Source organism: Postia placenta (genome assembly GCF_002117355.1).
Source record: "Postia placenta MAD-698-R-SB12 unplaced genomic scaffold POSPLAscaffold_17, whole genome shotgun sequence".
In the NCBI taxonomy this organism is placed as follows: Eukaryota; Fungi; Basidiomycota; class Agaricomycetes; order Polyporales; family Adustoporiaceae; genus Rhodonia; species Rhodonia placenta.
Genome location: NW_020169848.1, coordinates 311,652 through 331,945, shown reverse-complemented (window position 1 = coordinate 331,945; position 20,294 = coordinate 311,652). Strand labels below are relative to the sequence as shown.

Genomic DNA, 20,294 nt, shown 5'->3' with positions numbered 1-20,294 from the left:
GTTGTCTGCGATCTGTAGGACGGGATGATGTAGCTGGTCGCCCATTCAATGTCTGTCAGCTCCGACGCCGAGATGATGATTTTTAGGTTGCCTATGCAGAATGAAATGCCAGGTAGCGGACTGACGGTGGTGTTGGAGGGGAGCGTGAGGTGCTTTTAATAGCACATAAGAAGGGAACTGATGCACAAGCGTAGCTCTGGGTGATTGCCACAAGTGGGTCACTAATCGCGTCAGTCTGCATGCTGCACGGTGCGACTGGGACACGTCGTGCGAGGAACTTATAAAAAGCCCAATGGCCGCATGTAAGCGACATGTATCCGTGTAGTCGTTGAGAAGGGCAGTGATGACGTTGTCGCCGACGCAAGGCCTGATGCTTGTTCACGGCTCACAAGAAGGTACGATCTCTTCGTCACCTTCGCGCGCGCTAGCGTAGCGCAAGAGGCTGACATAGACATGAGATCGAGCCCTCGGAGCGCAGACCACGCCACCATTCGATCCAGGCGGGGCCGAGTCCGACTGTGCATCCAAATTAGCAGAACGCAGCCGCAGGAACAGGTAAGCAGTGGCTCCGTGATGCCGTGGCAAACGACACACACTGGGACCCACTGTGGACGTCGGCCACGTCGCGTCTCGGACTTGTTCTCCACTAGTACTCCCACTCAAGTCGTTCGGGCGACACCGCCCGCCAGTTCATGAAAATCCTGCCTTTGTTGGGTCATTGTCGCGGCTCCCTCAGACCACTGTAGAATCATTTACCGCGCTCCAAGTCAGTACAACTCCAAATCTCGAGAGCGATCTATCACTCTCATCGATGCGAGGCACTAGGATTGCGAGGGACAGGATTAGGTCTATTATCAGTAGCTGCTACCCGCGGGCCCTTATTAACACGGAAGTAGAGTTCAAGCATATCTAGCATATGCGATGCGACCAACTTGTGACGTTCCACACATCACGGTTTCCGAGACCCGCTATGTAGTACAGTCATCGACGCTTCTTCTGGAGAGTATCTGCACGACGCTTCTTCTGGAGAGTATCTGCACGACGCTTCTTCTGGAGAGTATCTGCACTTTGAGCTGTTTAATAAATGCACGAGTTATCGTGGTCTCCCATGTCTCTCCTACGGCACCTACATTTATCTCACACAAGCGAAGTCCATACAGGGCGACGGGACCGCGGCGTCAAAAATACAGCGCCATTGGGCAGGCCACTATGAACGCCACGAAGCCCAGGATCAAGAGAGGTAAGACATCGGTCATGACTGTCCCCTGCAATTGTCGGTTATCTGGGACACTCTGCTGGCAATGACATCAGGTCGAGGTGTCTGACGGCCTCTGACGGAGTGTCGCACCTGAGTGAATATCAAATCGCCAAGTCCAACAACTTTAAGTATATCAATCGGACGGAGACTACGCATACAGCAGACCTTGAGGACAGGAGGAGGCCGATAGGGCTATGGACACTCACCTTGGAGGAAACAGGCAGTCGACTGCTCCCTGTTTACCGGGGGATTGAGAGCATTTATGATGATTCGAGAGGAACAGCAGTGTTTCCAGAAATCAGTACCCCTTTCGATTGTCGAACGCTATCGGGAATTAAGAAAGGGGACTTCATATACTTAACCCTGATCGTGTCCACTCTCGTCAGACTCGCTGATACATAATAAATAGCCTTCGAAATACAGAAATTGACGTTGTCTGCGATAGAGAGAAACCGCCTTGAAGCGACACTTGAGCACAGAGCTCGGCCAGACCGTGGGAGGTGAGACGCTTGACAGTCAGGAAAGATGCGTCGAGCGGAATGGCCTTTTTGTTAGATTGCACAAATATACTAGGCATATAATTTCTGGCCCATATGGCATATTCCCAACTGAAAACGAGCGCCACCCGCACGACGCATTGAGCGCCTCCTCGCCATACAATCAATAAATTCACGTGCATAATACATGAGGAGAGATCGCGTATGCACGACAGTGCATTACATACGATTCGTCTTCAGATACCACTGAAGGTGAATGTAGGTATTCCAGTGTGAGCAAAGCCGCATTCATGCAAGAGTGCTGACTTGCTGAGAACACCCGTTGAAGCCGAATGGACGTGCTGGAAGCACTGACTCAGCATCTCAGAAAACTTCTGGTTCTCCTGATGTACTACAGTGTGTGTGTTTGGAGTCTGCTGAGACGCTCAAATTCGGAAATGACGTTGGTAAGTTGGCAACTAACCAACATCATTTCCGAACTTAAAGTTGCGGACCCAGCACCAGGCAGAAGTCGCGGAACGGTGCGAAAACTTCGTCGCCGACCTCTGGTATGCATAGGGAGATATGTATCACGGGCCCAAGTGTGTACTTTGTTTGTCAGAGTCTCGACGTGGGAGCCCCGTAGGAGAGGGAGGACCTCATTCTGCAGTGGTGTCAGGAGTGTGTATAACAAAGAATGTGATATCCCTACTTACCATCCATTTCTCCATGTCCCAACATTCCGATCCAGAAGCTAAAACAGACTCAAAGCATATCTCCAAAGACCGGACGCTTGATATGCTGACCGCCAGGTTTCCCCATAATTCCTGTCCAACTTGTCATGTGGTAGAGAATGACACATTCTCTACAACTTCTAAAGTTCGACAGGAATGAGCTCGGTGGGCTTGGTGTTCTTCACAACTTGTATGGTCAGCTCGGTTTTCCTGATGTCAGGAGAGCGTTCGGCTCCCTCACGACGCACCATCACCAGGTGGTGCCACCACCTGGTGATCATGCGTAGTGAGGGAAACAAGCCACACTGATTACATTGATGCAAAGATGTTGCAAAGAGGGCCAACTTCCCGAAAACGTGTCACAAGACGTGACTTCTCATAGAGTCAGATCGCAGAGGAGAGCAGATGCTGTGCCAAGTGGTCCACAGGCGCATAGCTGTAGCTAAGTGTCAGTAATTCCGGGGAATTGAACTGCCAGCCCTCGGTACCGAAGGTACCGTCGTGGTACCCCAAGGAGTCGAGAACGAGGGGTTTGAAATTCCGGATGATAGCGCAGCCAAAGAACAATGCATAATCATTACCAGTGTTCAGTGAATAGACTATTCGCTGGCCGCTTGTTATGATCATGCATCATGTCCGATCAGTATCGTGGACAACTTGCTTCGCATGTAGGGGAGCTTCGCGATCATAGTCGTGTCACCGTCTCCCTCATTATACCATAACGGGGGAGAACGCGACACAATCACAGTCCGAGAGATTTGAGGGTCCGACACGCTGCGATGGCAGTGGCAAGGGATGGCTTTACTCGAAGCAATTCTTGGCTGTGATACAGCCTAAGCTCTTGCCTTGGAGGCATCATACAGCACATTCTTCGGAACAACAAAGATTGGTTATTGTTGCATATGAAGCTCCGGCAGACCAGATCAGACAAACGGAGGGCTTACAAGCGATTCCGGTCGTTCTGTTGCATGGCAAACAATGCGACATCTTCATGCATTTCGAGCGCCGCCGTTATCGGCTCACTACCTCCCGCATAGTGGATGCCAGGGGGATGGGTCATCAGCGACACTTTGCTGTTAACAAAGGGAGACTATGAGGACAAATAGGTCAGTGCGAGTATGCTAAAGCACCTAGAGAAGTGCTACGCCAACGACATGAGCATACCTTTCCTTGAGCAGTGTCAAAAAGGCAGGATCCAGAGACAAACCCACAGAAGCTCCGCAGTGGTCTTCGAAGGTGGGGTGACGATAGTGAGTAGCTGCCAAGCTGCCGATTTGTCGAAGAATACCATTGGTCTTGACCAGAATGTCGTCTGCCTGCTCCCTCCCCCCTCTTCTCTGCACATGAAGATATCAGTCTCCTGAGAGCAGAGTAGACTCCTTGAACCTACGTGGGCTCCAGTCTGACGTCTGCTATCCAACGCGCCGTCTTAAGGTAAAGTCGGTATCGATGATCGATTGCCGTGTTCCCGCCACCCGGCATATCACGCATGTGCATCCCGTACCTCGGACGCATCGCGCTAGGATGCTGGATGCTCTAGCAAAAAACTCCCTGTCTGTCTGCTCCCGATCATACACTTAAGGTCTGGTATTTACAACAATCGCATGTCTCATATTGTGATATCTGTCGACCAGCTGGCTGTGCTACCACACGACCGTCAGCGTGGGGGTGCTCGAGAAGTATATCCCGAGGGTCTGAGGTCTTCACAGCAAGGGCTGTCCTTTTGTAAACGATAGCGCAGTGACTAAGAGGTGAGATACTCGAGAGCAAGTACATGTACGTGCAACCGCGCCGCACGACAGGTGCGATCAAAGTATAGGTCCTCCGCCGCTTCCTCGCACTCAAATTTAAAGCGCCGCCTCAGAAACCTGACCTCACGGTAAGGCGACGCGTTGGAAAGTAGACTATAAGATATTCAAATGGCGACTGGAGGAAACTGTGCCAGTACTTGCATGACGGCCCGGGCACTCTCCGGTAGGAATAGTGCCCGGACTCGGGACATTGCACGAATATGGGATAATAGCACCTGATTGGCAAGCATGCAATGTCGGGAGGAAAAGAAGGTAATGGAAACACTAACCCTGCCGGAGCATGTCCGGACAGCCACGTGTCACGATCACCGATCACCGATCAGGAATGACTGCGTGGACTCATCGTTCTGTCGCCTGCACCGAGGGTCGACGTATATGCGGCTTTTGTTGATTTTCAGCCTCAATCTGTATTGCTAGTATTTCCTGCTGCCCTGCACGTCTTCTTGTCGCTCTAATTTGCGCAAGAACAATATCGGGCTCGAGTACAGGAAGTAAGACGGCGGTACCTTCCTCAGGGTGAGTTTCTCGCTGTAGCTCTTTGGGCTCACTCTCGCTAAAGACCGGTATGCTTAGGCCATTGTGAAAACAACCAGGATATGACTTAGTGATAATGTACGGTCACATTCTGCGCCCCTACAGGCGCTTGGTTTCACCGGCCTTCACTCTCCGCACAGCATCCTTGCGAAGTCGTTCCTACCAAACATCACAGTCCAAAAAGCAGTTCGCGGCGGACTCCACCCATATTGACACCAGTCTCAATGCAAAACCGCGACCGTTTGCGATAGAGCGCGTCGGGGGCAGGGAGTGTCATGTGTCGTGGTCGGAGGAGGGTATCACCAAAGAATGGCGCGAATTGGCAGCACCGACGATCCGTGACGGACAAACTCAGGCAGCCTCTACGATAGGCTCAGTCACCGGCCGGCTCACATCCTGGCTGCGACAGATGTTCTTGCCCACGAACTACCCGCAGTCCGTACACCGCTCGTATGCACCGTTTCACATCCTCCAGTTCTTCGAGACGACGTTCGGCACGGTTGTCTCTGTGCTTTGCAACCAGGCGCTGCTCACCTCTGTCGGGGTCAGCGCTGAGGGCAGCGTGTTTGGCGCGGTCGCGGTGCAGTGGATCATCAAGGACGGCGCAGGCGAGATCGCGAAGCTCTTCTTCATCCGCCATTGTGCGGCATTCTTCGACAGCCACCCCAAGTCGTTCACGCTTGCCGGAGAGAGCCTCGTCGCGCTCGGCAGTGGGCTTCAAATCGCGACCCTCCTCGTCCCGCCGACGCCTGGCTACTTTCTATTGTGCGCGGCGGGCGGGAACGTCTTCAAGTTAGTCGGCTACGCTGTGAGTGCTCATCCGGTATGCCTTGCGTACGCGCATATCACTAACGGTGGGTGCAGATATGGTTCACGACGCACATCAAGTGGGTGCGCTACTTCGCCGCGCAGGGCAACATGGGCGACGTCGCAGCGAAGGACGAGTCACAGACGTCGATCGCGCAGCTCGTGGGGTATGCCGCGGGCATCGGGCTGCTCTCCGTCTCGCACGCGCCTGCGTACCTGTACGCGCTCTACACGCTGCTCACGCCGGCACACCTGATGATGACGGCGCTCATGATGCGCGTCGCGACGTTTGAAGTGCTCACCATGCCGCGGCTCGGGCTGCTCGCGCGTGCATATGCCGGCGAAGACGGGGCGGTAGGGGTCAGGTCTTTGAGGGAAGTCGAGCGTGCAGATGAGACGGGTGTGTTTGGCGAGTACTACAAGCGGAAGGAGGATAGGTTAGTCGAGCTGGCGCCGAGGGTGAGCGAGGTCGTCGGGCGGGACGTGGGTGCCGATTCTGCGCGGTGGGAGCTCTGCACGCGTGTCTTCCAGGTTCGTAGTACCGCTTTAGTGCGGCGCTTGTCAATCGTTTTTGCTGACGGGCAGTGTCACGCTGTGTATATTTGCAGGACGAGAAGTACGTGCTGTATCCTGTCGCACCTCCCACACAACGTATCGCCGTCTTCTTCCATCCGGACGCCGCATCAGACGACATGCTCCGTGCGGTGATGCATGCCGCCCGCCTGCGCATGCTCCTTGGGGACGGATCCTCTGTCGAGGACACTCCTGCACTCAGACCGGCGCTAGCGGACTCTCTTTCGTGGACACGCGCTCATTTCGATGCGTTCAAGCACGAGTTAGAGGACAAAGGCTGGCGGACGGATGAGATCGCATTCGCAGATCGCGGGCACCGGCTTCTCTGGGGGAAAGAAGCAGATCGTGACCCATAGTTCGCCTCTCAACCCCGTGCTACGTCTGGATCTCGTTGCTCAGGCCACCCAGCCGCCAAAATTGTGATGCGTGGTCTATGGGTCCGACGGATGATGGGAATCGCTTACTGTGCCCATGGGCTCCTGCACCTATTGCACGCTATTGACAGCAGGACCTTTTCGCACATTGCTTCATATACAGAAGTGCTAACTGCACCCCAGTTGATTATATCTTAGACGCATTGACCGCGGCACTAGACTACTGGAGATAGACCTCTAGGCACCCACCTCCCTTCCATTGTAGAATGACCAACACACCCAGCTCACGATGCCATTGTATAAAGTACAATACATAATATATTACCATACTTTACAGGTTATTGCTCTGTTCGCACGGGGTACTACGGATTTGACGAGCTCGGATTGGCCAGGAGACTCGACCCGATAGATCTGGAAACGTCATTTTCGCCCATTGACTCGGTTCACCAAGTAGACGCTCAGAGCGCGTTAAGTTTCCTGGGACCTGCTGCACTAGTCATACACAGGACGTCTTCGCTCTCGCGACAAACTGGCTGAATTCGGACGATGCAAATTCTCGTCCGTAGACTCTACAATGGCGGCTTCAACCACCTCAAGAGAGCCTCTTCGCTGCTATACAGAGCACCGCACATCGTCGCCGCGCACCCGCCAGCAGTCCGCTTTTGTGCGACGAACGCCCTGGAGATCAATGTATGTCCCATATTTTCCCATTTGGCCCACGCACGGTGTGTGCACAGTGCGCCTCGTGGTCGCGCTGTGTTATTTCGGACAATGACCTGTCCAGCTCCCTGGGAAGCCTGCTCATGTGCTCCGGCAAATTGAGACGTCTTGCCGGATACGTCTATTGCATCCGGGTGGCTGCATACCAAAGCTCCACTGTCGTGCTGGTACATGCAGGCCTTCGAGGCAATGCCCGCTGTCGCTCGCCGTCGCCATTCGCGCCCCGACAATCTCGTCATATCGCACCATCATCCCTATCTCTCGCTGACGTCGCTGTGTTCGGAAACCCCCACTAGAATGACTCAGTGGACGGCCATTCCCCCTTAGATAACGCCGCACACCGGTGCTTAACTCCCACTTCTACCGCAAAGATGTCGGCACACCTTGATTTCGTGAAGGCCAACGAGGAGTACGCCGCCGACTTTGGCGATAAGGGTAAGTTGCCCATCCCTCCGTCCAAGAAGTTGGCCATTGGTGAGTGAATTTATTCGTGAAAGTCGTGCGTACTTACTGATCCTCGTCTTAGTCACTTGCATGGATGCCCGTATCAAGTCTGTATAATCATTGCAGCCTCCGTGTGTTGTTCTAATGTGGCCTTCTAGTGTTTACGCCCAGCTAGGCATAAAGGAAGGCGAAGCTCATATCATACGGAATGCCGGTGGTGTTGCGTATGCATCGTCCTGATACTGCTCACGCATTCGCTGATTGCATTTCTTTTTAGCAAGGACGCCCTCCGGAGCATCATCATCTCACAGCGTCTGCTCGGCACGCGCGAGATCGCCGTCATCCATCACACCGGCTGTGGCATGACGTCTTTTTCTACCCCGCAGTTACGCACGCTTGTGAAAGAATCCGACCCGCAGGACTCTGCGCTCGCCGTTGTCGACGACATCGACTTCCTGGAGTTCAAGGACACGGAGCAGAGCGTTAGGGACGATGTGGCGTGGCTGAGGACTAACGCGCTCCTCCTCAAAGAGACGCCGATCAGCGGGTGGGTATATGACGTCGAAACAGGGAAGGTGAGTTAGAATAGAAATGGAAATTCAAAGGCGACCTAAATGCTAACGAATTTGTGTTTAGATTCAGCGAGTAGTCTAAGCTACCCATTGGAATGGATTTGTCTGCATAGTGGTGTTCATTTGTCCCTAGTGAGAACTTCAGCCAATTCGCGCGTTCGCTTTGCTGACAGGTGGCATTACAGATCTGGTGGAGCTTTAGTGTGCAGTCGAACTATTTCTTGTATCCAGATCAATGCGTAACCTAGCTTCCGGATTGAATCGTGCTTATGAACGTGAACGTAGTCCATTGGGACGGAACTGGTTTACAGCAAAACCAATATTGACAGACCTCTCATCGCAAAGTATACATTGGGGCAAGATGGGACAGAAGCTCGTGGCAGGAGTCGGCAGCGGTGCAGAGACGGCGACGGGTGGCCGATCAGAGACGGGCTACGAGTGAAGATCGTGAGACGCTTGCTGTAATCCCCTGGTCTCGCCGTCATGGTCGGTAATGGATAATTTATCCATCAGAAGGAACTCATCGTATACCTCAACAAACGGATGAAGAGTCAGCGTAGATTACTGTATATGGCTTCCGCGAACTGTACTTTTTGCGAGGGAGGTCTATCGATATGGGTTTTGCTGTAAAGCAGCGAGACGAAGGGGATAGGAAGTGTCATTGTTTTGGATTGCGTGGACCCTTGCCGCCTGATTTGTGGGTCCAACGCACCTATATATGAGGTAATATGGAGGTGCTTGTCGCAAGCGCTCCCATTTTTGGCTTACGATATGTCACGCTTGCGAAGTCCACCAACCTGATTGGCTGCTCCGCCTTCGCGAGCCGAGAATGTGACCAGGTCACACCTTCATCGCGCTTAGTCATAAGCAACCATGTGACCCCCAGCCACATATGAGCGCTCCAAAGCAGCGAAAAGTCCCATTGAAGCGGCAACTTTGAACGCATCTACTGTCTGGGCTTCCCAAATTGAACCCAGCAATTTACGTCGCGACCTTCATCAGCGCAAGGTCGCTGGACGCTGAGTTCGCGCGCATACTATCAGTCTCAAGTCAGTTCCAAGTCAGGCAGAACTCTTGGCACTGGGATAGCAAGCCTAACAAGGTGAGGTCGCGCCATAAGACTTCTCAAACATACCGCAATGAATCATAGCTCAACTTGTGTCTCAGATTATCAAACTATCGAGAGCCGATTCCACAGCAAGCAGCGGCCACGTATATCGAGCGCCTCAATGACGATATTCTGCATGAAACCTTCTATGTTCTTGCCCTCACTCCGCCAAGGCGAGGTATATATCTACTGAGCCAACTCTCCTTGAGTTTCAAGACGAGCTGGCTATCAATCACCCATACGTGCTCGCGTTGGCGCCGCATCGCAGTCACATCTCCTAGGTTGTGGTCCAAAATCATCGTCTACGTGGATTGCTGCGAACCTATGTTACGCATGTTCCTGTCGCGCTCGCAGGACATGGGCCTAACTGTACTCATTCATGGTTCTACCGCGCGCCCGGACGGCGTCGGCTTGTTGGTGCAAATGTCCCGTCTGTTGGCGCAACATACACGACGTTTTATATCTTTCGGCATCGTGGACGTGACAAGGCGCTACATGCGTGATATACTTGCCGCTTTCACTTACCCTGCACCTCGACTCACAGAAGTTATGCTCGTCGCGTATCCTCATCAACCTCCCCCGGTTCAAAGTAATACTGTCGCATCATCACTCTTCAGTAACGACACCCCGACGCTCCGCACAATGCTTGCTCCAAATGTATGGCTGCCGTGGCGATCGTACCGCAACATGGTCTATCTTGATCTTATGGTGTCCTCTTTCCAGTCCGCCGACGAGGTGCTTCAGAGCATACAGCACTGTAAAGCACTTCGGCGCCTGCGAATAGAAACACGAAATAATGGCGGCCGGCCTTCTGCGTTGAATGCCCCATTCACCTCTGTTCATCTTCCCGACCTGACGTATCTGTATCTACGTGGGCTGTATTCTTCTATAGCACGCATAGCCTCTTGCTTAGCGGTACCCGCTGATGCGTCAATATCCTTGACTCTCCTACATCAGCCGAATGATCGTCTAGACAATCACCAGCGCGGTCGCACCCTCTACCCGAGCACTTCGCGCGTCACTGCAGCTCAGTGTGACGTTACTTTTATACACACCGCCGCGTGCCTTCGCTTCACGTCAACAGACACCCAGTTTGTAGCCACATGGGCGTGGCAGAACTTCCGGGGAGCCTCTGACGTCGATGTCGACGACGTCCTCAATCATTTTGGTGACCTTCTGATGTTTCCCGCGTTAAGCCGTCTCACTATCCGGTACAACACCCTGCGCCTGAGTGCGTTGGATTGGCGCAGCATACTCAGCCAAATGCCATCGCTGGAAGTCCTCGAGATTGAGGGGGGCCATCACACCCACGTTGCGGGGCTTTTCCAGGCGCTAGGGATAGTCGATGCGCTAGACGGCACATCCATCGTATGTCCAGGTCTGACATGTATACACGCCACGTCCTGTAAGGGCTGGGACGTACTTGCGAATCCGCTATCGGATGTTGTAAGGCTGCGTTCGAGCATCGGGATGCGCTTGAATAGGCTGAAGATAGTGACGGAGGAAGTAAGGGAGTTGTTGACGCTAGAACAGCTGCGTGACGATGTCGACGAGCTTTGGATTGTATCGAAATGATAGATGGACTGTGTTTCGTGGTTCATCAACGGTCTAGCGATGGGAAAAATAAGTACTGATACGATGGTCCGTTGGTATTTCCTCTTAGTCTCGCCGATTTTGCATACAATGGATTTGGCGACAATGTTGAGCGAAGTGTGCCATGACCTAACGACGGCCAACTCCATACCAATGGGCCTGCATAACTTGATATGTGCACAGGCCGACTTCTGACAGACGGCAAATTATGGCTTCGTCGAGCCCTGGGGATCCAGCCTACGGGCGGCGCGCATATCCAGGAGCTTCGTGGCTGCGAGCCACTGGTCAAATGGTTCTGTGGGAGGGGTCGTGTTTGTAATCAGCCCGACAAATTTTAAATGCCTCCTTTCTGACAAGCACGAGATTTAGCCATTGGGGCTCACTCACCTAAAAGAAGGACCGGGCAGCCGTGGGCTATGCTTGCAATAGACAGAGGACAGCAGATTAGTGTCTTAGATCATGGAAACGATTCGGAACTATTTGTACAAATCTGACGGGAGTCATGAGTGGCGTTACGCTGGCAGTCAATGGAAGAATCGATGGCCACCGTCCTCGCAACAATTAAGGTAACAGTGCAGCAGCGCAGGCCCCCAAGCGATCACACCGACCGCGATCTGCGTGAGGGTTCAAGCATGCAAGGCGGCGATACTCACCGATCTGATCTGTTGCGCCATACTCCCAGTGACTCCTGTTCATCGACCGCCCACACCCCGTTTGCATGGGAGTGGTCGCAATAGCCGAACCATGTGATCTGGCGAACTCGGCGCCTATGCACGTAGTAATTGGGAACCCGATGATAGATGACGACTGTACTACTCGAGATGTGCCACGGTGGTTTTGGAACCGTTCTGGCTTGCACACCCAATTCCGACCGGTGCCCGCACCTCAGTGCTCCGCGACTCTAGTGTGCGGCGCATCGTCTGGCAAGGGCTAGCATCTCCGAGTCACTGTGCTGCTCACTGCGATTCTCGCCAGGAGGCTGCGACGCGTCTAGCAGCTCGAAATCTGGTCCGCCGAGCGACGCATACAGGACACAGTCTCGGCTGGATACAATACGCTCAGGACGAATTTGTGAGTCCAGTACCCAAGGTGCGATACAGACATATACTGATATGTCTCAAAGGTGTTATATAAGCCCTCCAACGGCATTTTTGCCAATAATAGGGAGTCATCGAGCACTAATCGAGCTAATGACTACCACAGACAATGTTCATGCACATCAGGAATTTTCAGCTGAGGACCCTAACTCTCATTTCGTCAGCTAGAGGTGTCCGTCAGCAGAGTGTTGTGAGAAGATTGGCATGACTTCAGTGACAAAGGTTGCCGACGCTCCAGTAGTATGGTATGAACACACTTGACCACATATTCTGTGATCGGCAAGCTGTCGGATTCGCACACAGTAGACGTCCGATCTCGTGGTCTCCTTGATATTGTCGATCATTCTACGGAGGCACATCTCCCAGCCCTCGTCTCACATGTGAACATAAGTGTATGTTACATCCTCTCGATCAAATTTACCCATATCTTCTTACTGTGCAGGGTTCCCAAAATATGCATCGCTTGCACGGGATTAGGCCTGCTGACCATATCTGCTGCTCAATTTCAGAGTGTTCCAGTCCTAAGTGTATGAACCCGCTCAAATTAGCCTTGGGCATTCCCATATCTTCTCCTCCACCGTGCAGTCATAGCTGAGGACTCGCAATATTCACCTGCGCTCGATATGACACCTTTCAGCTTGGAACCCATTGAGCAAAAGCACGCTGAGACGAGCGACTCTGGGCCCGCCGTGGAGCACTCCAGTATCAATGCAGCGGACTGTGACTTCGACGATGTGCCAGACGGTGGTATGTGGGCTTACATGGCTATCCTTGGAGGGTTCGTATGTCGGTGCCGGCGTGTCGAAGCGTTAACCACTGGTGATACTCAGATGGCTGGTAGAATTCACTACTTTCGGTTACTCCACGTCGTTTGGCATATTCCAGGACTACTATACTGTCACCTCGTCTTCGTCCTCGTCCAATATCAGCTGGATCGGGTCTATTCAAGTAAGTCTGCTCGGATCCCAACAAGCAGTATTGATTGAGCGAAAGTTGATTGTAGCTTTTCCTGTTTTCTGCTGGTGGCTTACCTGCGGGTTGGCTATTCGACGCAGGGTACTCTCGATACATCTTCATATCGGGGTCCTTGCTCTTCTCGTTCTGGTCAGTGAAGAAGGCATCAACGTGTTAATTTTGACCTGGCAAAGTGCTGAAACAGTAACGACAGCATATTCATGCTCTCTTTAGCCAACCCACACCAATACTACCAGCTCCTTCTGTCCCAAGCCATCGGCATGGGAATCGGAGGAGGTTTTCTCCTCACTCCGGCATGCTCCATTCAGTCGCACTACTGGCGCAAGTATCGGGCCATTGCGTTAGGTGTAGTTCAGACAGGCAAGTTGCTGTCCATTTATTGCTGTGATTGCCGTTCATCATGCCTGCTAGGATCTTCATGCGGGAGTATCGTCTTCCCCATCATGCTGAATCGTTTGTTCTATGGGCGCGCGGGCTTTGCGTGGGGCGTGCGCGCTACAGCATTCCTCACGCTTGGTCTGCTCCTAATTGCGTGCTGCTTATTGCGTCCCCGTCGTTCTTCGCGAGCGAAGCACCGGAAACAAGGTGCTTTGCCTCCAATCAAGCCCGTTATCATGGATGTTCCCTATGTACTAACGATCGTCGCGTACGTCCGTATTCATAGGTCTCTTGTATGACTGCTAAAATACAGCGGACTCAACAGCCTCTGGCTTGTCAATTGGGGTCTGTACTTCCCATGTGAGTCGCCGTTCACACATTGATGGATTCAATTTCAACCACAGTAATTTGGCGACCTAGATTTCTACCAGCAGACTTGGGTTAGGGAACACGGTCTTTCAGATACACTCGCCTTCTATACCGTACGTCTATTTTCCTATCTATCTATACATGCACAAATGCTGATGTTTCATGCGCATTCACAGATCGCTATCTTGAACGCAGGCTCTGTGTTCGGACGAGTCATTCCCAGCATCGCTGCGGACTACATGGGACAGCTTAACGTCATTGGACCAATCGCACTCATCTGCAGTGCACTTATATTCGCTCTGTTTGGTGCTGTCCGTGCGGCACCCGTTGTCGTCTGGACGGTATTGTATGGATTCTTCAGCGGCTCCTGTACGTGCTCAGCCAATCAGATCCTGTCTGGTTCTCGAAAAAACACTGATTCGAATGTGCCACCAGGTCTGTCATTATTCCCTTCGGTTTTCGCGTACCTGGCGAATGACACGGGCGAGGTCGGGTAAGTACGATACCTGCGGTGCACGTTGTCCGCTGTTAATAAATACTTCAGCCTTCGCACTGGCCTCGGGTTCTTCGTCCTTGCATTCGCTATGTTGACTGGAACACCCATCGACGGTGCACTGCTTGGTGATGATTACTCCTGGTACAAGGCATTGATCTTCAGCGGGGTGAGTCTAATCTCCAAGTTCCATGTTCGTGTCTGCCGTGTGCCTGCTGTGAACATTTTCACGCCCGATGAGACTCGACTCTGCGTAATGACATGAAATGTCTGACAAGATCCGATAGATCGTGATGGTCGCCGGTTCGTCACTCCTGTTCGTTGTGCGACAAATGCTGGTGAAGCGGAGGGGTACCAGATTCGTGTAAAAAGACAGTGGTTCTAGCAGATCGTGAATGTTGGAACTGCCATGTAGCATCCAGAGTACCAGGTCAGCGTTTTATGGATTTTGATGACGTGATAGCGGACCGATATTGAGCGTGCCAAAGGTTCTCTAACAGTATCCCAGAGCGAGGTTGCGAGATGCATAGCGAATCTACAAGGGCAAAGTGCGATACGGATACACAAGTGTTGTCTTCATGCAATATGTCCCCCCTAGTACCAGAACAGATGTTGTATACAGTGGTTCGATAAGCAAGCCGAGATACAGTCTCATGCCCAGCTGTCAATAAGGGAGTCGCGCATCTCGCCAATAGCTGCTGCGGAGCTTTGGCCTTGCAGCTCTGCAAGCGCAAACATCAGCTTTGTATCCAAAATTGACACGCGAGAACACGCACTGAACGTCGCCTCAATGACGCTGATCTCCGTAGCTGTTGTGTCCAGACCAGTGAATGCACACCAATCGTTCACTACCAGTCCTGCACCAATGACGTCCGACCCTCGGTTCACTGTGCCCGCCTACAGATCACGTCAAGTTTTCTAAACGATCCGGGCGGAATAAGTGAAACATACCACAAGGGGGACCTGAAGCAGACTGCTGAGCTCGTCCTGATCTTGTACGCTCGTCTTTGGATGGACAAGCCCGCCCTGGTTTGTGATCGCACAATAACTGCCTACGAGCACGTTATCTGCGATCGTCTGCCGGAACACCTCCACCTTCAACACGTCCGCAATGATCTCCTCCGTCTCGCGGTCGACGTCGGGGTGCACGAGGGCGACGTAGTCGTTACATGCGATGACGTTGCCGAGCGCGGATAGTCGCTCCTCAACTCGCTGGATTGCGATGGCGTCTGGAAGAGAATTGCGGAGATGTTGCAGTTCTTGGTCGGTGGTTGTCGAGGGCACGAGGAGACCATGGCGGTTGCCTGTACTTTCATAAAAATCACAGAGTATAGACCAATAGGCAGCGTGGCATACCTGCGGTGAGTCGTCCCACTATCCGGGTACCACCAATGGTGGTGTGTACGATCGGAATAACATCGCCAAGCTCGCTCTCGAAGGCGGAATAAAAGTTCGTACTGCCCTGGACTGCGCAGAGGCAGTAGCTATTCGTCAATTTGGAGAAGACACCAATGTCGCTGCTGTTTTCGAATTGGATGCCTGCGTGCGGGGAAAGCGAAATGATCAGTCTGATAAGAATTCTGGTTGCTCGATGCTGATCGTACGGGTAGCCATATTATGCTTGTGTCTGTGCTGACTGAGTGGTAAAGGCGGTGATTTTGGCTAGAGTCGAGAGCAAGGGTGGGATATTGTTTTTGGGCAAGCCTCGAGCGAATGTGTAGATTTTGAAAATTTGCGAAGTGGCTATATGGACGCGGGTGAGACGCGCTCCAGTCAGCGCGGCACGATCACGGTACCGGCGTCGACTCCTTGACGCTCGACGCTATCCTCGTTCACTCCCAGGCCCGCTCGCTTGTGCTGGATGACTCCTGCACCGTGTACTTCTTTCTATCAAAATTCGAGTCATATCTGTGTTGTCTGGACGTGCGCAGCCGAGAGGATAGGACAGCAGGACAACCGTGCATCTGCGGGCGAATCGTACACAAAACGAGTCAGGCCTAGTCAGACCTGTCAGTATGCTATCTCGCCATGCGGCAGTCTTGCCCTGTAGATGCAAGTCTTCTGCTACCCGTGCGATAGCAGGAGTGTGTATCAGGCCGGCATCTGTGGCGCGTAATCCCCGCAGGACGTATGTGTCTGCTGTCAACCCACCCGTCACTAAGGTGGAAAAGATACTCGGGGATGCGATAAAAGTACTTTCATGCTTCTGATACATATATGCGCCATGCTAAGATCTTCATAGGCCGCTGGGCCAGTGTCGTTCGCGACCTACATGCAAATGTGCCTGTCGCACCCGACTCAAGGCTATTACATGAACCCCTCACACCCCGTCTTTGGTTCTAAGGGGGACTTTACGACTAGCCCTGAGATCAGCCAGGTGTTCGGCGAGGTATGTTGGCTTTTGGATGGACAGGGAATTGTAGGGATAACGACTGCCAAGCCTGAGGACAGCTCGTCGGAATATGGCTGCTATCACAGTGGATGCACGCCGGGAATGGACGCCCCATCCGGCTGGTCGAGCTAGGTCCTGGACGCGGGACCCTAGTTCATGATGTACTCAGAGTAAGCATCACTCCCATCTTGTAGCGTCCGTCTGGTAGCTCAAGCGCATACCAGGTCTTGTCACAATTCCCTGCCGCGCACACAGCGATACGGGAAATCCAGCTGATTGAGACTAGCTCGGCAATGCGTTCCAGGCAAGAAGACAAACTCTCTGGAATAGCACAGCAGCAGGGATGGAAACTAGAATGGAATTCCTCCTTAAACGAAATAAGCTCAGATCCAAGCGCGTTCACCATGATCCTGGCGCACGAGTTCTTCGACGCGCTGCCATTCCACCTCATTCAGGTATGTAGTTCTCATCAACTTCGACAATATATTCGGCTCAGTCAACCCATGAACAGCGTACCCAGCAAGGCTGGCGGGAGGTGTTGATCGCAGCTAATCCCGACACTTTCGTGCCAACGGACAAAAGGCCCTTGCTTGACTTCACCACAACGTCTCCACCCCCTCCTACCGCACTTGCAAAAGCACCAGCACGCTTCCATCGGGTCCTCGCACCCGAGCCCGACCCGTCCGCCCTTCTGCTGAGCCAGTCCTCCCCTCGCTACACATCGTTGCCCGTCGGCAGTCAAGTCGAAGTCTCCCCTGCAGCCTTCAAGATTGCACGCAGAATTGGCGAGCTTGTCCGCGACCCAGAGAATGCGAAGGATAGATCTGCCGGTTGCGCGCTCATTGTCGACTACGGTGGCGAGAAGGCATATGGGAGCTCCTTCCGCGCGTTCAAGGACCACAAAATCGTCGATGTCTTCCACCGTCCCGGCGAGTGCGACTTGACGGTGAATGTCGACTTCGCGTACCTCAAAGAAGCCGTGCGCGACATAGGTACGTCTTCGACTGCAGATCATATGTGAGCGCCGGCTCACTTGTCGCTTCGTTCGTCCACAGCTCTCCCGCTAGGACCCTTGTCACAAGCTGCCTTCCTCACTCGCATGGGTCTGCAAGCACGGGTAGAGGCGCTGAAGAAGGCGTCATCTGACGCAGAGCGAAAAGCGGACATAGAGAGAGCCGCGCGGAGACTGGTGGATCTGACTGGAATGGGTGGACAATACCAGGTCATGGGCGTGGTGGGAGTGAGGGAGCCAGGTCCAAGCGATGAGGAGCTATGGCCGTTTGTTAAGTGAGGGTGTCATACAGTGTTGTTTGCGATGGGCGTTGTGACAAGGTGTCGAGTTTTGCTAGACCAATTCAACTCTAGATACGGTGCACGCTTCTTTGCCGCGAGTTGTGTCGGACGAAAGCACAGCGAGGTGAAGACAGCGGAGCTTGCTAACCTCGTGTATGGTCCCGGGTACGATCATGCCTTCTGGAGTAAGATGGAGAGCGAGATCTCGAGTGTCTTCGGCGACGTGTCCGGTCACTTTCCTCTTCCTCCTCATTTCTGCGTGGACGATCGTTGATGTTGCCACTGCGTTTGTGCGAAGGGCTGGCCTTCAACGGGGGTACATCGCCTTCAACTTCCTCCTGCTTGACCTTCTGCACCGCCACACCTTGCCCCCCTTCCTTCTCTAAACTCTCCCCTGCCTTCTCCTTCTCCTTGTTCCGCTTCCACATCAGCTTTTTGAAGCACTTATCGCACAGGACCACTTTGACCAGCGCAAATTTGCTCTCTGCATCCTCAATGTAGGAGAACGGTAGCTCGAGCGTCTTGAGTGACTTGCGCTCCGCGTAGGAGGCTGTGTGGAGGGGACAACGGGTGTTGCCACATGTCGTCTCGCCCGCTCCAGAGATGACTTCTGATTCTGTGCGCCACCGCAGGGCAAACTGAAAATAAGGCAGAACACGACATAGCAGTTCGGTGAGCTAGCTCGCAATGGGAATGCGAGCACTGACGTTTCCTGTCTTGTAATGCTTTAGGTCGCACACCGCGTACTCGCGGTACAGGTTGTCATAGTACTTCTTAGCAAGTTGCTCATTCCAAGATAACTTCGGGCCCTCCTCGTCCTCGCGTAGGAATCTAAGAAATGTGTCTGCCTCTTCTGCGTCGATACGATCATTGAGAACCCTACGTACTTGTGGGATGCCTTTAAGATGTCGAATTCAGTGGTCGCTGGCGCGGCTACAGACTTTGAAGAGTTTCCGTGTTTATAGAGGGCCATTAAAGCACCAGCCAACCGGTTAACCAAGCGCTCTCCAAAGGTTGATAGCAAGGAGCAACGAGTAGCCGCAAGGTGTGGCCAAATCTCCGATCGTCCTCGATCGATCACTTGGTTCAATTGGAATATACATCGCATAGCAAGTTATGAAGTTCCACCTCATTATTACGCACTGTTTAGAGGACGACTTAGAGTATTACTTCCGACGTAGCCCATTTGATAATTCCAAGTCAATAGATCAATTTTCCGACTGAAGTTATGGCACGTAGACCATTGTATAGCGATTTCATACTCTCAAGAAGGGTGCAAAGCTTTAGATTGCTTTCTAGCGCATTCCTCCAGTGGTCTGGATAGAGGAGTACACAAAGACGTAGATTGAAGCGCAACATACAGTTGATACTCAATAATCAATCTGTGGGCGGATCGCAAATATTCAATAATTGAAATCAGGCAAAGGAGTAAGCGCGGATGTACACGTACACCGGTTGCAGCATCGGAATAACAGTTCTGTACATAGTCGTCCAACTCCAGGTACCGCGTCACAATCTGCTCGCACTCTCCGCACAGACGCCCTTTCTGAACAGAGCTAACCAACGTGCTCTTGTACTGGTGCGGCAGGTCCGCTTCTGGTGCCTTCGCCCGTTCCTCCAGCTCGACCCGTGCATGGTAGTTGATACGTTTTCGGGCGTCCCGCAGGCAAGATTTGAGAGTCGTTTGGACAGTCGGTTCCCTCCCGCACCCGCACCGTGGGTCAAAGTCGACAATAGGATTGTCGTCCTTGGAGGACTTGTCCCAGTAAGCATTCAGCCCTGTTTCTTTGCTTACTTTCGCGTAGGCGTCGCTACTGAGCTCACGCCACTTCAGCATGCGGTAATAGGGGTCGGCTGAGGTGGTCTCCAATTCCGCCACATATTCCTCGGCGATGTCGGGACGGGCGGTGTCGAGGGAGCGTACTATCAAACTGTCTATACTTGACTGAGAGATCGCAAGAAAGGTGCGTAATGTATCTGAACTGGACATGCGTTTGAGGATCCGTTGCATGAGGTCTAAGACCCTGTCCATCTGATATTTTGTAGCGGCTTGTATGACTGGAGTGATGAGGGAATAGTCGATGGTGATGTCTACATCTTCCGTTAGGTAGCACAATCTGAGCAGCACGCATAGCGTGCCGCTGTGCTCTGGAAATTCCAGTCTTGAACGGCCACTGTGCAAGTCGCCGCATGTGGCATCCTTTCCGTGCGTCAGCTCAGTGAGCATGTCTCGAAGAACCGGAGATGCCATGGATAGAATGATTTTGTGCACAGAAAGCTCAACACTATCTGA

At 52.7% G+C, this 20,294-nt stretch overlaps 8 protein-coding genes across 8 annotated transcripts; 4 read left to right on the top strand and 4 right to left on the bottom strand.

The window, feature by feature from the left end:
• Positions 1-1,991: 1,991 nt before the first annotated feature.
• Positions 1,992-3,813, bottom strand: POSPLADRAFT_1156250 (hypothetical protein; the record flags this gene model as incomplete). Its single annotated transcript, XM_024487047.1, has 8 exons — positions 1,992-2,146; positions 2,219-2,300; positions 2,345-2,398; positions 2,451-2,488; positions 2,717-2,738; positions 2,895-3,081; positions 3,413-3,558; positions 3,676-3,813. The coding sequence occupies 8 exons, from the start codon at positions 3,811-3,813 to the stop codon at positions 1,992-1,994; spliced, it is 822 nt and encodes a 273-aa protein (XP_024334436.1).
• Positions 3,814-4,655: 842 nt separating this feature from the next.
• Positions 4,656-6,906, top strand: POSPLADRAFT_1185622 (hypothetical protein). Its single transcript, XM_024489163.1, has 4 exons — positions 4,656-4,795; positions 4,853-5,621; positions 5,678-6,151; positions 6,229-6,906. The coding sequence occupies exons 2-4, from the start codon at positions 4,890-4,892 to the stop codon at positions 6,547-6,549; spliced, it is 1,527 nt and encodes a 508-aa protein (XP_024334435.1). The 5' UTR covers positions 4,656-4,795; positions 4,853-4,889; the 3' UTR covers positions 6,550-6,906.
• Positions 6,907-8,093: 1,187 nt separating this feature from the next.
• Positions 8,094-10,986, top strand: POSPLADRAFT_1049869 (hypothetical protein; the record flags this gene model as incomplete). The annotated part of the gene is made up of 2 exons (XM_024479861.1): positions 8,094-8,278; positions 9,471-10,986. The coding sequence occupies 2 exons, from the start codon at positions 8,094-8,096 to the stop codon at positions 10,984-10,986; spliced, it is 1,701 nt and encodes a 566-aa protein (XP_024334434.1).
• Positions 10,987-12,210: 1,224 nt separating this feature from the next.
• On the top strand, positions 12,211-14,320 carry POSPLADRAFT_1049868 (hypothetical protein; the record flags this gene model as incomplete). Its single annotated transcript, XM_024479860.1, has 10 exons — positions 12,211-12,291; positions 12,386-12,493; positions 12,650-12,879; positions 12,932-13,049; positions 13,105-13,205; positions 13,270-13,722; positions 13,780-13,814; positions 13,875-13,936; positions 14,000-14,192; positions 14,259-14,320. The coding sequence occupies 10 exons, from the start codon at positions 12,211-12,213 to the stop codon at positions 14,318-14,320; spliced, it is 1,443 nt and encodes a 480-aa protein (XP_024334433.1).
• Positions 14,321-14,807: 487 nt separating this feature from the next.
• POSPLADRAFT_1071581 (hypothetical protein) lies at positions 14,808-16,007 on the bottom strand. The gene is made up of 5 exons (XM_024482453.1): positions 15,921-16,007; positions 15,673-15,855; positions 15,268-15,620; positions 15,093-15,213; positions 14,808-15,038 (listed from the first exon to the last, which is right to left on the bottom strand). Exons 1-5 carry the CDS (start codon positions 15,928-15,930, stop codon positions 14,968-14,970), a joined length of 738 nt encoding a protein of 245 aa, XP_024334432.1. The 5' UTR covers positions 15,931-16,007; the 3' UTR covers positions 14,808-14,967.
• A 324-nt stretch (positions 16,008-16,331) lies between these two features.
• Positions 16,332-17,999, top strand: POSPLADRAFT_1155864 (hypothetical protein; the record flags this gene model as incomplete). Its single annotated transcript, XM_024486995.1, has 6 exons — positions 16,332-16,508; positions 16,559-16,705; positions 16,768-16,878; positions 16,933-17,163; positions 17,220-17,700; positions 17,764-17,999. 6 exons carry the CDS (start codon positions 16,332-16,334, stop codon positions 17,997-17,999), a joined length of 1,383 nt encoding a protein of 460 aa, XP_024334431.1.
• A 145-nt stretch (positions 18,000-18,144) lies between these two features.
• On the bottom strand, positions 18,145-18,974 carry POSPLADRAFT_1049865 (hypothetical protein; the record flags this gene model as incomplete). Its single annotated transcript, XM_024479859.1, has 3 exons — positions 18,145-18,639; positions 18,709-18,832; positions 18,889-18,974. The coding sequence occupies 3 exons, from the start codon at positions 18,972-18,974 to the stop codon at positions 18,145-18,147; spliced, it is 705 nt and encodes a 234-aa protein (XP_024334430.1).
• Positions 18,975-19,448: 474 nt separating this feature from the next.
• POSPLADRAFT_1114065 (hypothetical protein) lies at positions 19,449-20,261 on the bottom strand (the record flags this gene model as incomplete). Its single annotated transcript, XM_024483425.1, has 1 exon — positions 19,449-20,261. A coding segment is annotated over one exon (813 nt), but the record flags the coding sequence as incomplete, so codon positions are not given.
• Positions 20,262-20,294: the final 33 nt, after the last annotated feature.

Excerpts from the sequence above, each read along its gene's own strand:
- POSPLADRAFT_1071581 (XM_024482453.1), bottom strand. Across the intron at positions 15,621-15,672 it reads AGTGGGACGACTCACCGCAG|GCAACCGCCATGGTCTCCTC; the intron begins GTATGCCACGCT and ends ATGAAAGTACAG. Across the intron at positions 15,214-15,267 it reads TGCTTCAGGTCCCCCTTGTG|GCGGGCACAGTGAACCGAGG; the intron begins GTATGTTTCACT and ends CGTGATCTGTAG.
- POSPLADRAFT_1185622 (XM_024489163.1), top strand. The coding sequence starts at position 4,890 with ATGTACGGTCACATTCTGCGCCCCTACAGGCGCTTGGTTTCACCGGCC. Across the intron at positions 5,622-5,677 it reads TCAAGTTAGTCGGCTACGCT|ATATGGTTCACGACGCACAT; the intron begins GTGAGTGCTCAT and ends CGGTGGGTGCAG. Across the intron at positions 6,152-6,228 it reads TCTGCACGCGTGTCTTCCAG|GACGAGAAGTACGTGCTGTA; the intron begins GTTCGTAGTACC and ends GTATATTTGCAG.